We start from the raw sequence: 19,419 nt of genomic DNA on the forward strand, positions 1-19,419 counted from the left end.
GGCAGCTGCAGTTAGCACTGTTGCCAGCAGGTAGGATACAGGGGTCCCAACGAGCCCCCGTCTTCCCTCCCTCACCCCAACCTAACACACTCGGGTCAAGGGCAAGAGCTGCACGTGGCCCAGGACCCAGGCCCTGAGCAGAACGACTTGGTTCATACCCTGACCGGCCCACTTCTGAGGGGAGACACTGGACACGTTACTTAACTTCTCTATACCCCTCAGTTTCCTCATCTGCAAAATGGAAAAAAAAAATCACCATGAGAATCAAGTGAGGTGAAACCTCTACCGAGTGGGACAGTGCCTGGCACAGGCGCCAGACACTCAGCACGGTCCAGCATCACGATCACTGCTGTCGTCGTGGTCGTTATTGTGCGTGGGTCCCCGCCCTCCGTCCTGCATAGCTGTCGACCCGCCGTACTATGTTTCAAAAACACCTAACATCCCAGAGAATAGAAACGAAAGCTGTTTTGCAATCAAAACAGTCGTGGAGAACTGAAGAATTTCGGCTGCCATCCTGCGAGGGACAGCAAGCTAGAGCGAGGCCAGGGGAACGATCCGGGGCGGATTCTGCCTCTCCCGTCGCCCTAAGCCAGGCCCTGAAGGAGGTGTGTTTTCAGACTGTGGCTCTGCAGTGTCCTCGGAGGGAGAGCAGCCCCCTCTCTCAAAACACATGTTCACCAGGGGCAACCCGGGCCAGAGAGAGAACAGCAGAATCTGTCACACGATGACTGTGCACATAACGCACCACGTGTAGCCTAAAGGTACTTTAAAATCACAGCGTTTCAAGAATTAAAATTAATAAAATGCTGACAACCAGTGTGGTTTTGTTGTAACACCCCCGTGAATCCACTGCCATCTAAAAAGTCCCTCCTCCTAGTGCCTTTATAGTTATGTAAATATGGCAGACATGGCAGCTGGTTATTGTAGTACTGTAAATCCTTGGCATGGTTACCTTAAAAGAGCACACGGCTACCTCTGGACGCCTGTGGAAATGGCAGGAAGTTTTCAGTGCCCTCCCGTCGCCTGTACAAGCAGTGAACGCTACCTAACTTGTCTGCCGGGTCAGTTTCCCGTGCCTGAAGCCATTCAGCTCGTCTCGCTGCTCTCGTCACCCCAGAAATTCCAGCGGAACCTCTGCTTGGCTCTTCAATATCTTTGAAATGGTCCCTGAGTCCCTAGCCACGACTCTAAGCAGGAGGGACACCAGTCACGGTGCATAGTGCCCTCTTGTGAAAAAAAGCTGCAAACACCAGACACCAAGCAGAAAATCTCCCTTCTAGGTGGCGAGAGCAAGTTGAGCACACACAGCAGCGACACACCTACCATATTCTACAATGTCGCATTATGAATTCGTGATTGGCATATGTGTTTTTTAGAGTTGTCCATTTTCAGTACCTCATTTTGAGTAACGTAACTCTAAAATGCCAGTTGTGCATGTGTGTGTGCGTGTGTGTGTGCGCGCGTGTGTGTGTGTGTTGGTGGTGGTATTGGTGTTGTTTGGTTGTTTTTCATTTGTTTGTTTGTTTTCAGAAAATTGAGGTGATGTCAAACTTACCTTACTTCATTGTGATAACTAGATTCTAGAAAGAAAAAAAAACAACAGCAAAATCAGGACAGTGACTCTGAAAATAAAATCTCACTGATTTTTATAAATCTCCTGATTTTATTACATTACTGAGTATTGGTGGGTATCAAGTTTCCACACACAGAATTATCGAATGAATTCCAAGCTTAAGGAAAATAGAAGTCATTATCTATTTTCATAAATAGAAATAACCCCTGGGTACCTGAAATAGGGTAGGTCCCTAATTCACTAATACTTCGCAAATATTGAATTTGACAGGCTAGAGTATAAAGGCATCATTCCCCATCCTGCTGTCATTCATTAGTTACTGTGTACTGGCATCATGCCAGCACCGTGCAAGGTAGCACCTCATTTCATCATTATGACAACCCGAGAGGCAGGTGTTAGTGTGATCACATCTAACAGACTAGAGACCATTAGATTACCATTACCATATTTTCAACAGATAAGGAATTATACTGTTAAGCCCTGTATTTTTTAGATACATTTTTGATGTACTAACGGTATCAGTTCCTACGGCTGGGTTCACCACCCCCGAGGCTGTTCTCAAATTGCTAATGCTTTCAGTCGATGGTTTCTGGGACCGGAGAACATAATAGAACCTGAAAATGGGGAGTAACAGCCACACACCAGTCCCCACCCATCTTGCCTTAAAAGCCAGTGTTCTCTGCAACTCTGCTTTCCTGTCTAAGGCTTCTAGTCATCAAGCTTCATGAGAGCTAAAAAGCATGTCCTCATTTTTCAGACAACGTGCCCACTTATTTTCAGTTCTAATAACATCTGCCGATTCACACCCCAAATTGAAGTTCAGGAGCAATGCTATTTGAAGGAGAGAGATCGGTTCCCCTCCAGTAAGAGGGGAGTATCGCTGGTTTTCCCATAAGGGCCAGGCTGCAGGAGACAGGCTCTCTGTCCCCCTGCTCTAGAAGCTGTGACCCCAAGGCCACCAGGCCGCGCCGAGTGGGGTCCTCGACCATCCTTAGTCAGTCCCCGACTAACCAGTGAGAGCACCAAGAATTCTCCAGGCACCAGCAAAGCAGGGCACCAGGAAATACCCTTGAAAAAACTTGATGTTAAATATGTTTAAGCATGGAAATAATTATCAAGGGGTAATCCAAGTCTTCATTGGATTCTTTCCATTTATGTCAAGGTAAAACATAGTGTCCACTGTGAGTCGTACCCGGTGGGGGCAGGCATAGTGAGTATGTTGTCACAGGCCCTGTTTATGGCCCTTACCTGGACCAGTTACAAACCAAGGGAAAAAAACAGCTCACACTTACATGGGTTTTCCATCTCTAAGTTAAACAAAGGATAACATTTTGGATGGATCACAGAAACATTTAAAAATTAGTTCATTAATTCTCACAACCGACTTAAAGGACAGTACTTACTCCCGTTTTGTAAATGAGGAAGCTAAAAATCAGAGAATCGTGTTTCTGCACATCCTACGTGGGCCACCAACGTCACAAACCTTCTTACTAGGCTAATGCAGAGCAGACAAAGGCCTAAGAGGAGCACGTTCTGAATACCCAGGAAGTTCTACGGTGACACTTCAATAGCTAGTTTGAAAATAATCATCTGGAAGCGCTGAACAATCCTAGTCACTTCTGAATTAATATTGAAGTTATCCAATAGTTTTCATTTAAAATGCAGTCATTTTTATTTAAGTAATCCATCTGTGGCACATAGGGTAAGTCCCAGGTGAACACAAATTTCTATCATATCTGGGTCAACAGGAGTTCACAGTTTTTTATTTTCTGTTTCCTAGGGAATAAAGTTATATCACAGAATTAATTCCCCAATCAGAAACAAACTCCATGAAGGAGCTAAGGCTAGACCGTTGGCCTAGTCAAGGCTAGATTATGCACTGTACATGGAATATCTCACTGAGAGCGATATTTCATGGAAAAGAGTTACTTCACAGGATGCCCGGCACACACAAAAGTGCTCATCAAATGGCAGTCAGCGTTAATAAAATTTAAAATGCCATTAAACTGACATGTGACCTAACATCAAAGTTCTGATTTTAATAAAAATAATCAAACTGCAAAAAATATGCAAAAAAAAAAAGTAGGTGAAGGTTTTACAAGAGAAAGATAAGGATGGATACACACCTTCTCCACCTGGAAAATCCCAAGCTGTCCCCGTGCCGAAGGTCCTGCGGTTTCTCAAGTCACAAACTGCCAAACTCTATAAAAAGCCCAACCCAAGTGGTGCCGGACCCCCCAAGGAGACCACTGCCTTCGCATTCTCGGACTGTCTCAAAAGGACTCATTCAAAAGTAATGTGTAATGAATTTAATTAATTTTATTTGTACTATTTTTGTGAACAGAATGCCCTCTTTTTTTTCTTCTCACGCGACTCCAACATGAGCAGAGGGAGATTTGGAATTTTAAAATAGGAAACAATCTTTGAATGTGCTCAGAAGGGTCAGCATTCTTCTAGAAAAAAAACATAACCTCTGAATGACAGATCACAATAGCCTTATATCCTTGCAAATAAGCGCAAAAATGAAACAGTCAATGTCCTTGGTGGTCCACCCCGTAACCCACTATCCCAGATGGGCTGCATCAGGCCCCAAAGGAATGGCTTCCTTCCTTAAGAAAGTCCTTCCCCTCTCTGCGAATTTCACAAATCTCCTTTCAGAGACTCCGAAAGCCAATGCATCTTTTGAAAGAGCTGACGATTCATGAACCTCAACTCTTGTACCAAAAGTTCAAAAGTTTATAGAGATCTATAACGAATAAACAAAAAAATTACCTTTTTCTTCTCTCCTGGAGACACAACAGCAGCAGAATATTATAATCAGAACAATTATCAGGATCAAAAGCAGTGAGAGAGATACTGCAAGCAAGACGATGGCCCAGGTAGGCAATGACGTACCTGGTTGACTGCCTATAAGGTCGAAAGAGAACAAATATTTTAGGGATGCTCTCCACTGCCTCGGTTCTGCCACACTCTAAGTTAGACTGTGTTTTCCTAATAATATTATTATGACTATTCTGACTATCCAGCCTGGTATGGCTAGCTGTCATAGGCCAACTTCCCCCTCGGTATGCTTGCATAGTCGCTCCCCTGCAGTACCTTCCAGCACTGATTGCTGTCAGTAAACACCTGCTGAGTCACCGGGTCCGTGCGCCTCCCCCACTCCTGACACTCCTGAGAGGGGGGTCAGACTGGGCCGGGCAGCAGGGACCTCACTGGATGCTGATCGCTGTGCTCAGACACCCTCCCTTCAGTCAAGGACTGCTCACTGAACAGCTACGGCTGGACGAGACTGACATGCGGTTCTCACATCCACGTCCCCACCCGTGAGAGTCCAGCGCCCAGAGGAAATCAGGACACGTTGAAGACACTCCTGAAGGAACTTGGTGCCAAGCCTTCGCTCTGATACCACCCGGTCCCCACCCACGGAATTCATTTCCCATCTAGTCACTGCTCTCGCCTGGGTCTTCAGGAGCCGCCTTCCTGAGGGTCCACTTTGCCCTCTTGTTTTGTCCATCATCACGGAGTTGGGAGACACAAGGGCTAAGGGAGGCAGGGCAAGCAGGACACGCGAGGGGGCGGGGAGAGAAGGAAAGAGGGAAGCCATTCTGATTCGTCACAGCCGTGTCTTAGCCAGAGCTATCCAGCACGTGTCATGCGGTTACTAAATTCAAATTTAAAGTAATTAAAATTAGATATGATTAATACTCAGTGCCACGGCCATACCGGCCACATCACCAGGGCTCAAGTACCACAGGCGCGGGACATCTTCATCACAGAGTCCTGGTGGACAGAGCCGCTCGGCCGCTGTTTCTACAGCACCAACGTTACCGAGAGCCCTCGCCTCTTCCCCCCACCAAACCACGTGGACGTCAAACACATCGAAGTTGATCTGTTTAAACATGGACTGCGATAAAGTCGGCCACTCAACCCACAGTGCCTGGGTGGCATCTCAGTGTCTGTGCCATTAGATGCAAGTCACTAAAAATATTCCAATGACAGACTTCCTATAAAGGAAGATCAAGTTTGCTTTTAAATCTATGGCCATCCAGCACTTTGAAACCAGAGGTTATAGTGGACAAACAGTTCTTGGATGTTCTTATGGAGAGTCTGCCTTGGAAATTGACTGTAAAATCACAGTTCGCTACTCCTGTGTCACAGGTAAATGCTCAGAATAAGCTGGAGGGATGGTTAGAGAGGGTGACTGGTGCTCTGGTGTCTACAGTCATCAACCACCTGAACGCTGACTCCCAGACAAGCAAGGAATAATGCAGCCTTACCTCAAAGCAAGCGCTAAAATTCAGAGAACACTGAGCTTTGAAGAATTATATAATATGAAATGGTATTTGTCTTCTGCCTTTTACGCAAAGCTTCTCTGCATTTCCTATGATGGTTTTTTAAATTTCCTTCTCTTCTTTTTAACATCTCACATTCATTGCCATCCTAAATGTCTATGGAATTGACTGTTGTCACTTCCATTTCCTCTTATACATCTGTTCTATGAAAACTAGATCGAATCCCCTCAAGGTCAAGAACTGTGCCTTATTTTTTTTATATTCTGACTACCTGGCACATACTACGCACCTTGGATGGAGGGATAAATGGATGGATGGATGGATGGATGGATGGATGGATGGATGGATGGATGGATGGATGGATGGATGGATGGGTGGATGGGTGGATGGGTGGATGGGTGGATGGGTGGATGGGTGGATGGGTGGATGGGTGGATGGGTGGATGGGTGGATGGGTGGGTGGGTGGATGGGTGGATGGGTGGATGGGTGGATGGGTGGATGGGTGGATGGGTGGATGGGTGGCTCTCTACATCACCCATAATTTTTCTAAGATGAGCTGAGACAGATAGAGATAGGAAAAGAGTTATCATAAATGAAGGAAGGAGAAGACAGAATTCTACCCCTCCCAAGCCACCTCTCTGTGGCCCCAGAAGTGGAGCTCTAAAACAAGCCAGTCCCTTCACATCTGCAGAGTAATGCGGCTTACCCCCTCACTCCGCAGAAAGCAGAATCCCAAACATCACCTGTCACCTGGAAAGCTTGTTGCACATGCAGATTCAGAGCCCACCTCCAGTGGTGCCAAGTCAGGGGAGTCTGGAATGGTGCCCAGGTGATTCTGATGCAGGTGGTTGGTGACCCACACTTTAAGAATCTTTGATGTGTGGCCAAAATGTAAACACTGCCCAAGCAACCTGCCACATAACAGGATGCTCCCATGCTCTCCCTCTCACAGATATGATAATAAAATTATTACCTGCCTTTACGATATTCACAATCTAGAGTTTAGAATCAGACCACTGCATGGAAGCTTCATGACTGACAAAGAGTTTCAGGCTTCGTGTCAATGGAACCAGTGAAATCTCATGACCACTGTTGACTTGTGCTCCCTTGGCCTCTGGCTCACTCACTTGTAACAATTCTTGCCCCACCAGGCTGATCAGAGACTCAAGAGATGCGTGCGAAAGTCCCGAGGACACTATAACATATGACGCACAGGTTCAAGAGTGCTGCGGTCATCCTAAACCCAGTCTCAGGAACTTTTCACAAACTGAAGTTTGCAATTATTAGCAGTTTTCATAATAAGGAAGCCAGCTGGGGTTACACGTAGAAGTCTGGCTCAGGATTTAAGAGATCGTCTTAAAATGCATATGGGAAAACGTCAACACACTTGTTGACTTACTCAGATACTCCCTATCAGGGGCGTTCTCCTCCCTGCTGGAGGAGACTACCATGCCAAGCGTCCGTCAGCCCAGCCTTGACACAATCTAGCACAGAGACAGCCACTTATCCTCCGGGAAGACCTGTTTAAAGAAAGGGAAAGGCCACCTTTCTGTCACTGGCCACCAACACGAGGAAGAGAACAGGTAGCATTGTGACCTCGCTCACTCTCTTGTCCCTTAATTCGATCACCAGGTTCAGCCAGGGGATACCTGCACTTACCTAAAAGCCCCTAACTTCACCCAAACGGCAGCTGCTATCAGGACCCACGTGGCTCGTTCTTTTGTGTTCTATTTTCTGTGACCACTCTCCATGGGGGGCTGAGATGAGCCTGGAATTTCACATCTAACGGGGACTGACGTACCCCTCTACTCCAGTGGGGCCCAAAGAAAGCAGGGTGCGTGTGCCCTGGGGAGGCAGAACTCGGTACCAAAGCTACGCAGGAAAGCCTTCCTGATTTTTATAATAGTTTTTAATTTATCATAGATGACATACATGTGTATACGCATATCCATATATATCACAGATATTTTTGTTTGGTATAAAGTTAATTCTTTAAATGAGTACCTTTACAGAGGCTTCAAAGAAAAATAAATAATAGCCATCTATTGGCCAGTCAAAAATTGTGACAGTGGACAGAAAACACAGAATCTTAGAATAATCTCTTTCCATAATCCAACCCCTTCATCACGCAGATTAGACTCTTGGGGCAAAGAGGCTCGGTAAACTGAATGAGGGCGCTCACAACAGGAAAACCCCAGGGGCTTAACTTGTGTCTTTCCTTCTGCTACTTTGCGCCTCCAATTTGGGGGAGATACAGCCCAGGTCTTATAGGAAATAGGGAGTCTACGTGGGTGCTGACCCCTGGCCTGTGCCTTACTGAAGGGTGTGAGCATGATTCAAGGTGAATGGCGGACATGCTGCACAGGGTGAGGATACTACATCTGAGTAACCCACAAACAATGACTAAGGACGATTATGTCCAAGTTCAATACCACTCGCTTTCCTCCCTACGTCCCTTCACGGTACTGTGTGCCCATGAGCATGGCGATCCTGAATTTACTGTGTGACTCCAGTCTCAGTCTGGAGGTTGTCCTTTTCCCATCTGTGAAGAAAAGGAAAATAGTATTTCCCAGATGCTCTCTCAGGAAAACTCAGAGCTTTGAAAGGGCACATACAATTTCTCAGCACCAACTGGATTAATACAAAATGTCACCACCAGCACGTGCAAAGCATGCTCCTGGGCTGGCTAGAAGGGACACGGGAGATCTCTGAATCAGAATAAATGACGACAATCACTCACGCTCCTGTCCTGTGTTCTCTGGGGCGGGGAATGTCCTAAGTGCATTTTAACCCCCTTGCTCCTCACACCAACAAAACCCTATACAGTAGGTATTATTATAACCCCAGCTGTACAGATGAGCTGACTGAGGCATAGAGAGGTTAAGTGACTTGCCCAAAGTCACACAGTGGGTAAGTAGGCGAGCTGCCTCTGAGTCCAGGCTGTCTGGGGTCCAAGTAAGTAGTACCTCGTGAGGCTGGGTTGGGAGGTGGGGCCTTTGGGATTTTCCAGTTCGATGGCCCTGATCCTGACTGGCCGGTAGAGTAATTTGGGAGCTCTTTTTAAAATGCTCATTCCAAGGCTCCACACAGACAGATTAAATGAGAACCCCTAGGCCTTACGTGTCAAAGTCCCCTGGAGACTGATGGGCGGCCAAGGGAGAGGACGTCTGCCCTGTTCTTCTCCCTCTCGGTTTACAGGCAAGAAAACTGATCCCAAAAGTCAGTGACGACGTGTCCAAGTCGCACAGCTCGTGCCAGAGCTACGAACCAGATCCATCACTCCCGCCCCTTTTGTGTGCTCTTGAAATCGCCTCTCATGAAACTAAGACTGGAACCAGGAGTCACCACGTTCTATAAGGCGATCACGTGTCCTGCACGGATCACTCCGTTCTGACGCATCGTAGCCCACGCACTCCAGTAAGTCAGAGAAAACCGACCAGGTGGGCAGACAGAGGGTCGACGGCATTGATCTCCAGACGGGCCTGAGGGGCCTTCGGTTGCATGTACGTCTGGAATGCTTGAAGCTTATATTACTTCTGGGATCGGGAAAATCGATTTAAAATATATATGTATATCAGCATTAGCCTTTACAATATGCTTGTCTTTAAAGAATCAATAAACGCTTCCTACAACTTTTTGGCCTCAACCAATTAGGCTTCCTAAGCTGCCATTGTCATTCTTTCGATGACTTCAAGGGATCGTTCCAGAAACAAACTCAAATTCTTTGCACTTTTTGAAAATGGGTGGCAGGACAGATATTTACCGGATCCCGAAGAAGCTGGCACAGGCACAGCTTCATTCAGTCTGGGCTCCCATGAGCCCCGTGAGTTCCTTCATGGTCCCTAGTCACCAGCTCTGCCAGCCAAGGCCTCAACGAGGTCTTCAGCTACTAAAACTTACATAAAACACACAACGCGCAGCCAGCCACAGGCTGCTCTGGATCTTGATGAATAATTCAGAAACAAATTCCCCTTTTCCAAATGAGTCCGATAAAGTCGGACTCCCTACAACGTGCCTACGGTGCTCCCCTCTGTGTGGCTATCAGGACTGCAACTGCCACAGTCAAGGTCACGTGCTTCGCCAGTCCGACTCTAAGAAGAATTCAGCTGAATTAAGCCTGATCAAGGGAAATTGAGCACCCCTGCACAAGAAAAGCTTTGCAGGCAAGCCGATCAAAACCTATCACTATGAGCATCATCAGAGCTCTTTGCTGCATTATTCCCTTGTTAAGATGTTGTGGTTTAAACAGTTAATTTCATTCCGTTTGGTGCTAATGGAACTTTTTTTAAATCTTCCCTTTCAAAGCCTGAACCACACTTTATATATTTAAAAAGCATTTTAAAGCAAACTAGGTTGGCTCCTTGGAGAAATTGCTGGTTCCAGACTGGAACAGGGAAGATGCTAAGGGTGTCCAGAGTATCTTACTGGGCCACGTGCTCAAAAACTAATAAGGACATGGCAAAAGGACACCAGAGCCAGCCGGAAGGGATTCCCACTGGCCAAAGCTGGAGCAAGCTGAGCGTCAAAATGCATAATGACAGGAGCAAATTATAACATCTAATAAAAACAAATAAAAACGAGTCCTTACTAAAACTGTTTTTAAAAAAAAAAACAGAAAAGGAAAAGACAGTGAAGTCTCTTCCTTACGGAAGAATGCCAACAAATAAATATAGAGAAACGTTGGAACCAGAAAATCACTCTTTCATAACCACCATAGAAATGATTGATTCAGGCAATGACTTATCAAGGAATGCAAAACTTATTAGGTGAAAGACCACTGAGAAACAAGATATTCAGAGTAGTCACAGATTAGACATTAGTTATAAAGGTGAAAAGGTACCTTTACAATGAAGAAATTCGGAGACACCACCTTGACCAAACAATCAAACTTATTACCAATGATAAAGAAAACTGGCATCGTTTGGCCACATGATATTACTCATGTCTTGCCAAAAATATTTAGCCTAAGTCAAAGTCTGTTGGAAAAACTCTGACAAATCCATATTTGGGGGAACAGTCAGAGATTAAAGGAAACTGAAGAAGATCAGACAGCCAAAGGCAATGAAGGTATGGTCTTTGACTGAATATTGTTTTGGGGCGAAGTGTGGGCAGGGGGGAGTTATAAAGAAGAATTGAGGAAATTTGAATTTAGACTGTACAGTATATAATAGTATTGTATCAATGTTAAATTTTCTACATCAGGGTTATGTACAATAGCCTTGTTCTTATGATACACATGCTGAGATATTTAGGGGTAAAGTGTCATAAAGTCTTCAACTAACTCTTAAATGGCTCAGTGAAACAAAAAGAAAGGAAGGAAGGAAGGAAGGAAGGAAAGAAAGGAGAAAGAAAAAAGAAAAACTGAGAGAAAGAGAAGCAACCATGACAAAATGTCAACATTTGTTGTATGTATGTGAAGGTACATTGGTATTTATTGAACCATTCTTGCAACTTTTCTGAAGATTTTTAATTGTTCAAAATAATAAGCTAGAATAAAAAAGCAAGCTGGTTGAACTCTAGCTTCACAGTCTCATATAGTCTTGGTGGAGAACGAGCTAAATTCCTTTAAATTGAATAAGCTAAAACAAATTAACCTCGACTTAAAATTAAAAAAATAATAATAAAAACATGGATTTCTACATCTTTTACCCTCAAAAGCACTGCTATATACACCATAACTAGGTCAAAGTTCTGGCAGCCCTGGGTCTCCTCTCCTGTTGTCAACACCAGCTGGAGCTGAAGCAGCTGCTCCCTGTGGCTGGGGCACACTGTCTGGTTCCCTCCGCTCTGTCTTCTACCAGACACGTGTATTCACTCATGCTTTCATTTCTGTTGTCTGCCTGGTCTCCGGGGCATCTGAGTTGGAGACAAGAGACCACGGCCCACCTCTGGTGGAGCAAGCTTGTGTGGTACTGCGCTCGGGGTTGATTCTTGCAGTGTGAGCACAGAACCGCCGGTTCTGACCATAGCTGGGGCTCTGAATGGCTTTTTGCAGATTCACAAACACACCATCTTTTGGAGGTTGAATCGTGTCTCTAAAATTCATATGTTAAAGCGCTAACTCCTAGTACCTCAAAATGTGACCTGATTTGAAGAGTCAAGTATTACAAATGCAATTTAGTTAAGCTGAGGTCATACTAGATAGGGTAGGCCCTAATTCAATAGGACTGATGTCCTTATAAGAAAGAGAAATTTGGACACAGACGAGCACACAGGGAGAAGGCTGTGTGACGATGAAGGCAGAGGTCAGAATGCTGCATCTGCAAGCCAAGGCACGCCAAAGATGGCCGGCGAACCACCGGGAGCTGGGGGAGACCTGGAACAGATGCTCCGTCGTGGACCTCAAGAGGAGTCACCCCTGCTGACACCCTGATCTTGAACAACTGGCTCCCAGAACTCTGAAAGAATGCATTCTGTTGTTTAAGCTGCCCAGTTTGGGGTACTCTGCTTTGGCAGACCCAGGACACTCCTGCACCCTCCAAGTGGCTGCTCACACAGTGGAGGGCAGGGTTGACAGGTGGGAAGATTCTGGAGAGAGATTAGCAAGGTCACTTCCCACCACTTATTAGCTCTGCAGACATGAGCAAATCCCAAGCAACACTGTGTCCCTGTCACCTAATCTTTACAGCAGGAATAATAACAGCATCCATTCAGAGAGCTGTTGTGCAGGTTAATTTGGTTAATATTTGAAAAGTTTAAAACAAAGTCCTTACTTGGTAAGTGCTATGTAGTGCTTATTACCAGTAGTATTAGTATTAGTATATCAGCAGCAGCATCTCACTTGGGCTGTAGCTTTGTTCTGAACTTTGAAAGGTCTTAATTGAAGGTGTTTTCATAGTGAGAAAAGATTTGTACCAAGAGAGAATCGATTCCTGGCCTCTCTTCCCCTGGGCCCCATCCAGCAGCATGACCTGAATAAAGCATGGCACTTGTCTATGCTTCCTTTTTCTCTCTCTTTTGTAAAATGAAGGAGTTAAAGTCAACCTCTAGCCCCAACCCCCATGTTTCCTGCTGGCCCAGGCTGACTCCAAGGTCAAGGTGTGTGGTTAGTTAGAGGTTTGGGTGTGCCCGAGCCCGTATAATAGATTTTCTTTGCGATCTGAACTTTAAACATAAGTCATTAGGTCACGTTAAAAAATATAGAGAAATTTGGTACTTTCAAGTACACTGTGGATCTGCTGGGTAATAAATGAAACATAATAATTCCACTAAGATAGGAAGAAATTTGAGAGGACATGAGCACCCCCCTCAAACGTTAGAAGAGCTTGCATGCTTCATATTGGCCCAGGAATGGGATCAAACCGGAACAACGGAGAAAAGTTAGAGGAAAACGTTGAATTCAAGTATTTATCCTTAAACTTGATGCTAATAATTGTCAGGATTCTTACTGATTTTCGTATGTAAGAAAAGAGAGAAATACTTGAAGATGGGATTTTAAAAGCAAGAGAAATTGCAGGGTCATTCAGCTGAGATAATAAATATTTTGTCTCCATTACCATTCCTACTTAAAATCAAATCTCCATGCGATTTTCCTAGACACTGAGATGAGGCAGCACAACACAGACCATATAAGCTTGCGATAAGAATTTACTTGACATCAAGCAAAAAGTCTTCACTTACCTGAGGGGAGTGGCACCACGGTAAGATTCACAGTTAAAGACTTCTGGACGAGCAGCCCCTTCATGCTAGCCACACAAGTCAATGTCCCATTGCCCTGTGGTGTCAAAGACAGGACGCTCACAGCGCTCTGAGGGTCACCGGGCTCCGGGATGGAGAAATAGCTTGAATGACTCACAGGAGCACCAATCTTCCAGGAGAGATCTGGGGGTGGGGTCCAGCCCGCTGCTTGGCAAGTCACGTTACAGGGTTTATCCTCGGTGACCTCAAGGCCACTGCTGGGAATGAACAACTTCCCCACAACTGGAGAAGAAAAAAGAAATATTCCAAAGGGGTGGCCACGCCTCTCAGTGCCAGGCAGTCTTTCATTTTTCCTTCAAATCACACTGCAGAGAGCTACCTCCCCAGACCCCGACTGGCTGTGTCTGTAGCGGGAAACCTTAATTCAGGTCGTATCTGTGTCTTTATTTGTACTCGCCAAGTTCACAGAAGGTGAGATTGCTCACCAGGAAACATATGCTTCCAGAGAAATAAATAAAAATCAGGATTCAGGAGAATATCAATTATATGGGAAATAAGGGGCAGATATGCCTGCCATGGAGGCTACACAGTCACTAAGGGGGGTATCCTGGGAGCCAAAGCAAAAAGGGAAATAACCTTTACATTCTTTTCATTGTAAGGTGGACGCATCTAGGTCTCATGGGAGGTCCTGTTGGTCAGTCAGATTCTCTTTTTTGAGAGCATATGGGGTCACATTTTTAAATATCACTTACTACGATATGCCTTAAAATGTTTTTCTAGTTACAAGTTAAATCAAAATCGAATTTAATTAAAGCAATAACTACCCTCGATCATGTATCAGAATATATTACTCAGATAAATTATTGAAAACTTTATTACAGACCCGCTTGCATGTGCTAGTGTTCACACTAGAAATAAGCGATCTGAAAATAACACTGGTGTGTGCCAGTGTTACTAAAATAACCTGAGGTTTGGCCCCGCTAAAGACACAGCCTTCATGAAACACAGATGCGTTGAAACGTTCCAATTAAAGTATTCAGAACTTCCAGTTGCGTAATAGAATGGAAAGAACACGGGACTAAAATCAAAAAATCTGTTCTCAATCCTGGCTTTCCCACAAAATTGCCATCACCTTGGGCAAGTCACTAAAATTTTCAGGCTCTGTTCTACCTGTCCAATGAGATGATTTAATGAGATCAGTGGTTATCAATCCTTATTGTACCTTATACACTCTTAAAAATCACTGAAGACTCCAAAGACCTTTTGTTTATGTGGGTTATATCTATCGTTACTTACCATGTTTGCAATTAGAATTAAATATTTGTTTATTTTTAAATACTCAAAAATAACACTGTCATTATATGTTAATATAGATTAATACATTTTTATTTTTACAAAAACTATTTTAAATTAAAATAAATTAGAGTGATATTGTTTTATATTTATGTAAATCTCTTTAACATCTGGCTGGATTCTCCCATCACCTCTATTCAATCTGTTGCAATATATTGCTTCATTTGAAATTTATAAAGAAGATCTGACTTCACACAGATATATAATTGAAATGATAAGGGGCATTTTACAGACTTTTCAAATAATCATGGATATTCTTTGATACCATACCAAAACTTGACAAGTAATGGTCTCTTAGAGGTTAGTAGAATCTGAAACTACATTAAAAAAAAAAAAAAAACCTTCATTGTCTGTTACATTAAAACCTATTGTTCTATCTGGCCCTTCGAACAGCTCTGTTACCCTCATACGTCAGTCGTCGGGAAAACACTGGTCCACTGAGTAATGTCGACTTCTCCAGTGTATATTGGGAAACTCCCTGTGCACCCATGAGAACGGGCATGGAGAAGGCAAGTAACATCTTGGTGTTATTATGTAAACAGTCGTGACCTCACAGACCGCCCCGAAGGAGTCTAGGGGACACCCGAGACTTTCCAGACGGGTCTGAACTGGATCGGCTCTGAAAGCTCTTATTCTGGAATGCTCGATTTCCAATTACCTTTCCTGAATACTCTCTGGGAGGAAGTAAAGCACCTTCGCTAATTCAAGGACACAGCCATGAGGCCGCAACGACGAGAGAGTCACGGTTTTGTCTTTGTTCTTTTGGCTCATTCATTATTCCATTTGGTGGAGAGGTTTAAGGTGACAGAAACCCCAAGGCATGGTATTGCCTCCATTAATGCCAGAAGAAAATGGCTCTCGAAACGCAAGAGGTCTAGAGTTCGGCATGTGAGTAATTGGCAGGTTGGATAATAAATGGACAAATGCGAAAATCGGAAGCATTTCTTCCTTCTGTATATATTTACAATCCAACTTTTCCTCATTGGCTTTCACAAAGGTTATCCAGCAGCGTGACAAACGCTTCACACAAGGTGATTTTGGATGACTCGATACAGAGTCATGTCGGTTCTCTTTATTTTTTCTGGCTGATAAAGCAATCTCTGAATTCACTCTCAAAATAGATTGGATGTTTCCTCTTTTTTCAAGATTCTTTTCCCCTTGAAAGAGACCCTGTTGCTCATAGAACATTTGTTCCTACAAGAACAAAGCGCCAGGGTAAAGCTTTCGAGTTCTGTCCTGGTCTACACGTTTCCTCCCTCGGGACCTTGGATAAGACTTTAACTTCCCTAGACATGTGTTTGTCTATCTGTTTTAAAACCAAAAGCTACAGTCATTATTAACACATAAAGATTCATATCTGAAGATACTTTACAGATGTGTAGCTTTGGGAAAAGATAAAACCACACAGCCTCGTGAACTTGATACGCCACAGGCATAGCAATAACGAGTCATGCCTGTGATCTGTTTCCTTGACCCAGGGGTGCCCTCCTCCTCTCTCGCTCCCCCATCTCGCCTGTCGACTACAGACCTTTGAGGCACACCTCTAATGGCACCTTCTCCTTGGATACATAGCTGATTCTCTCATCTCCCTTCCCAATTTGAACCCGAGCTTGTCTCTCTCCCATTGCCCTTGCCAACTTCTACCCTGCACCACTGTCATTCATGCCTTTGTGTTATTGACTCTCCCTGTAAGGTTCTAGAGGGCAGGACTGTGCCTTACTCTGTTCGCCTCCGTGTCCCCTTTAAATGCCAAACACAATGGCATGCTCCTATTGGGGACGTAATATATTATAGCGAATGACTATCCAGAGATTGCATTGAGCCAGGTGCTATGCTAGAGACTTCACAGAGACCCACTCATTTGATCTCGCAATAGCCGTATGGTGAGGATACTACAGCACAAGGTCAGGAAGTAATATGTCCACGGTCACACCGTTACTCAGTAATAAAGCTGGCCCCTGAAGCCCCGTCAGGCTCCCGAATCTGCAGTCGGCCACTAGACTGCTAGGGTTTTGGAGTCCTCAAACCATCTCAGTTATTTTGTTATCTGGTCCTCAGAGAAAATCTGAGTGGTGAGCAGAAGAGTCTCGTCCCTATTTTAAAGAAAAAAATGAGCCAGTTCTGGAGTCACCAAGGTAGGTAACTGATGAAAGCTAAACCAGAATGCATATCTTTGATTCCTTTTCCTGTGTTCTTTCCCTTATATCACAAATTATTATAATAAGAATCTGGTCATGCAAACTAGGCCAGTAATCCAGGGAGCCTCATAAAATCATGTCATTGTGCCTCTAATTAAACCACATACAATTAAAGATTCATAACAGAAAGGACATAACAATTGGGCTAAATGTAAAAACGCAAGCAGAATTAGGTAGACATGTATGTGCACCAAATATTATCAAATTTGATTTGATGGCAACATGAATGCAGATCGAATCTTTGGAAATTTCTCCTAGACAAGCAAATAAATAGACATAAGAAAATTTTCAGAGGCACGTGTGGTCTGTTGTATGAAATGCTGCCATGGAAAGCAGGAGCTGTGTAGCACAAATGCATCAATAAAGAGTACAGAATTGCATTTTTTAGGAATGCATAAGTGATCAAACTTTGATAAAGATGTTCTGAATCCCTCTAAAGCATCTTTTTAATTTTTTTCGCTACGTGGCATGATCTTCAGCATCTCAAAACCAACTTTGAAAATGGAAAACAAGTTCTCCATTGTTAGAAATTTTGCTCACTCTTTTCTTTTCTCTAAAAGATTTTTCTTATGTTTAGTGAACACACACTTTTGACCGTAAGAACCACTGAGGGCAGGGAAGAGTAATAAATTGGGGAAATTCAGCTGAAAAGGGGGAACAGGTAAAGTATGATTTAAAGTCAATAAATGACGCAAAGCAAAGAAAGAGAGTCAAGTATATGAAAACCTGGAGAAAGAGAGATGTCTGCCAACTCTCTCTAAATCAGAGACACGCGATGGTGACTGGCCCAGAAGACTTCCAGGATATATTTCCAGAAAAGCTACTTGGTACCAAAATGGATTCGATGGGAAAGTGATAAAACCTATCTCTCAGAATCTCAACTGCAGAAAAGGAAAGGAAAGATGGAAGGAGAGAGGGAAAGAAACAGAACAGAAGGGAGTAGAAAGAGTCAGTGGGGAAGAGAGGAGAGAAATAAAATAAAACAATAAACCTTCATCAGTTCAGAATAATTCTAAGCATAACGCCTCCTGTGGGTAAACACCATATGTCATCATGCATGACACGAACTTTAGAATGTCCCTTCCGTTCCTCTGACGTGGAACCCAGCGGCCACCAAAGGCTCCTCATCAGAGCTAACTAACTACGCACCTTGCACTGAAAGGAAAGCAGACCCGTCATGGTCGCTGCTCTGGAGGCTGCACTTGATATGGCCCGCGTCGCTGAACTGCACGTCGTGGATGATCATCTCAGAGACGAAGTTACCGTCCTCTTCATAACTCGCAGAGGTAAAGCGGTCGTTGGTGATGATGGGCTCCTTGGGCGTGATGCTCAGGACCACAGTGCCATTCAGAGCCCACATGATGAGCTTCCAGCCCTGCGAGATGGTGCAGTTGAAGCGGGCCTCCAAGCCCACCAGTACCGTTGCATTCTTGGGTCCTTCTATGATTTGGTTGCTGGAAGCAGAAGCTGGGAGACAACCAGTGAATCTGCATTAGTCAAAGATAGAGTTTAACCCTTTGGCATACAAGTCGTGACCTGGGGATGACTGTCTAACAGCTCAGACACCATGTCTTCCCAGTAGCTCAGGAGCTTCCAGTGGACAGGAAGCCTCATGAGACCCTCCTCCACACCCCTCTGCTCACACCCCAGTCGATGGCAGTCCCAGCAGGATTGGGAGAGGAGCGAGCCAAGCTCCTCCTCCACTTCTGGGTGTTAGCTTGTGTATCTGACCCCAGCTTGGCCAAAAAGCCACCACTAACCCATCTCTGCTACGTTAGGCAAGTTTTCAGCCTCCACATGAAATGAGCATTTTTCTCACAGTGAAATGTAGAGGACTTTTGATTTCAGCCTCTGAGGAGATCCCAACGCTCATAGGGAAAAGTGGGGTAACTTGTCCTCACAAAGAGGATGAGGACCCTAGGATGCTGTGATCATGGCCCATGCATGCTCCCTGCACTCTGGAGCCCCCAAATGCAGTGCTTAGGACAGCGTCTGAGGCTGGGGGATGAACAAGGTCGAGAGGGAAGAAATATAGCTGAACAGAGATGAAAGTTCGGTCCTGCATGTACTTCCATACAGCAATGGGGACGTCAGTCTCCAAGTATCAAAAGACTGGACTATCATTGAGGCCACGCCCCTCCTCTTAAGGACTAGAAGATGCTCCGGTGGGAGAGACAGAGAGGAAAGTGGGTAGAAGGATGTACGGCAGTAGAATCCCTTAATTAGAACATTCGAGGATACATTCAGCAGCCTCACAGAACATCTGACCACATGTAGTGTTGGGTGTACACCTCCAGCAGGTGCGCAGATGGTCCTAGAGTGTAAGACCGCAGACTGCAAGCGAGCGTCCAGGCTCACCGGGCAA

At 44.7% G+C, this 19,419-nt stretch overlaps 1 protein-coding gene and 1 long non-coding RNA gene across 5 annotated transcripts in view; both read right to left on the reverse strand.

Moving 5' to 3' along the window:
* IGSF5 (immunoglobulin superfamily member 5) overlaps positions 1 to 19,419 on the reverse strand; it is a 40,387-nt gene that overhangs the window by 8,266 nt on the left and 12,702 nt on the right. For 3 of the 4 annotated variants that reach the window (XM_011375304.2, XM_011375306.2, XM_011375303.2), the window contains 3 exons: positions 13,486 to 13,785; positions 4,346 to 4,480; positions 1,556 to 1,580 (listed from right to left, as the gene is read on the reverse strand). In XM_011375304.2, coding sequence (XP_011373606.1) covers positions 1,556 to 1,580; positions 4,346 to 4,480; positions 13,486 to 13,785 — 460 coding nt within the window. The remainder of the gene's footprint in view (positions 1 to 1,555; positions 1,581 to 4,345; positions 4,481 to 13,485; positions 13,786 to 19,419) is intronic. The other variant, XM_011375305.2, reaches the window with a different exon arrangement.
* LOC111729572 overlaps positions 17,129 to 19,419 on the reverse strand; it is a 2,671-nt gene continuing 380 nt past the window's right edge. Inside the window, exon 2 of the long non-coding RNA XR_002776287.1 lies at positions 17,129 to 17,916. This is a non-coding gene — a long non-coding RNA (uncharacterized LOC111729572). The remainder of the gene's footprint in view (positions 17,917 to 19,419) is intronic.

Source organism: Pteropus vampyrus, unplaced genomic scaffold (genome assembly GCF_000151845.1).
Source record: "Pteropus vampyrus isolate Shadow unplaced genomic scaffold, Pvam_2.0 Scaffold270, whole genome shotgun sequence".
In the NCBI taxonomy this organism is placed as follows: domain Eukaryota; kingdom Metazoa; phylum Chordata; class Mammalia; order Chiroptera; family Pteropodidae; genus Pteropus; species Pteropus vampyrus.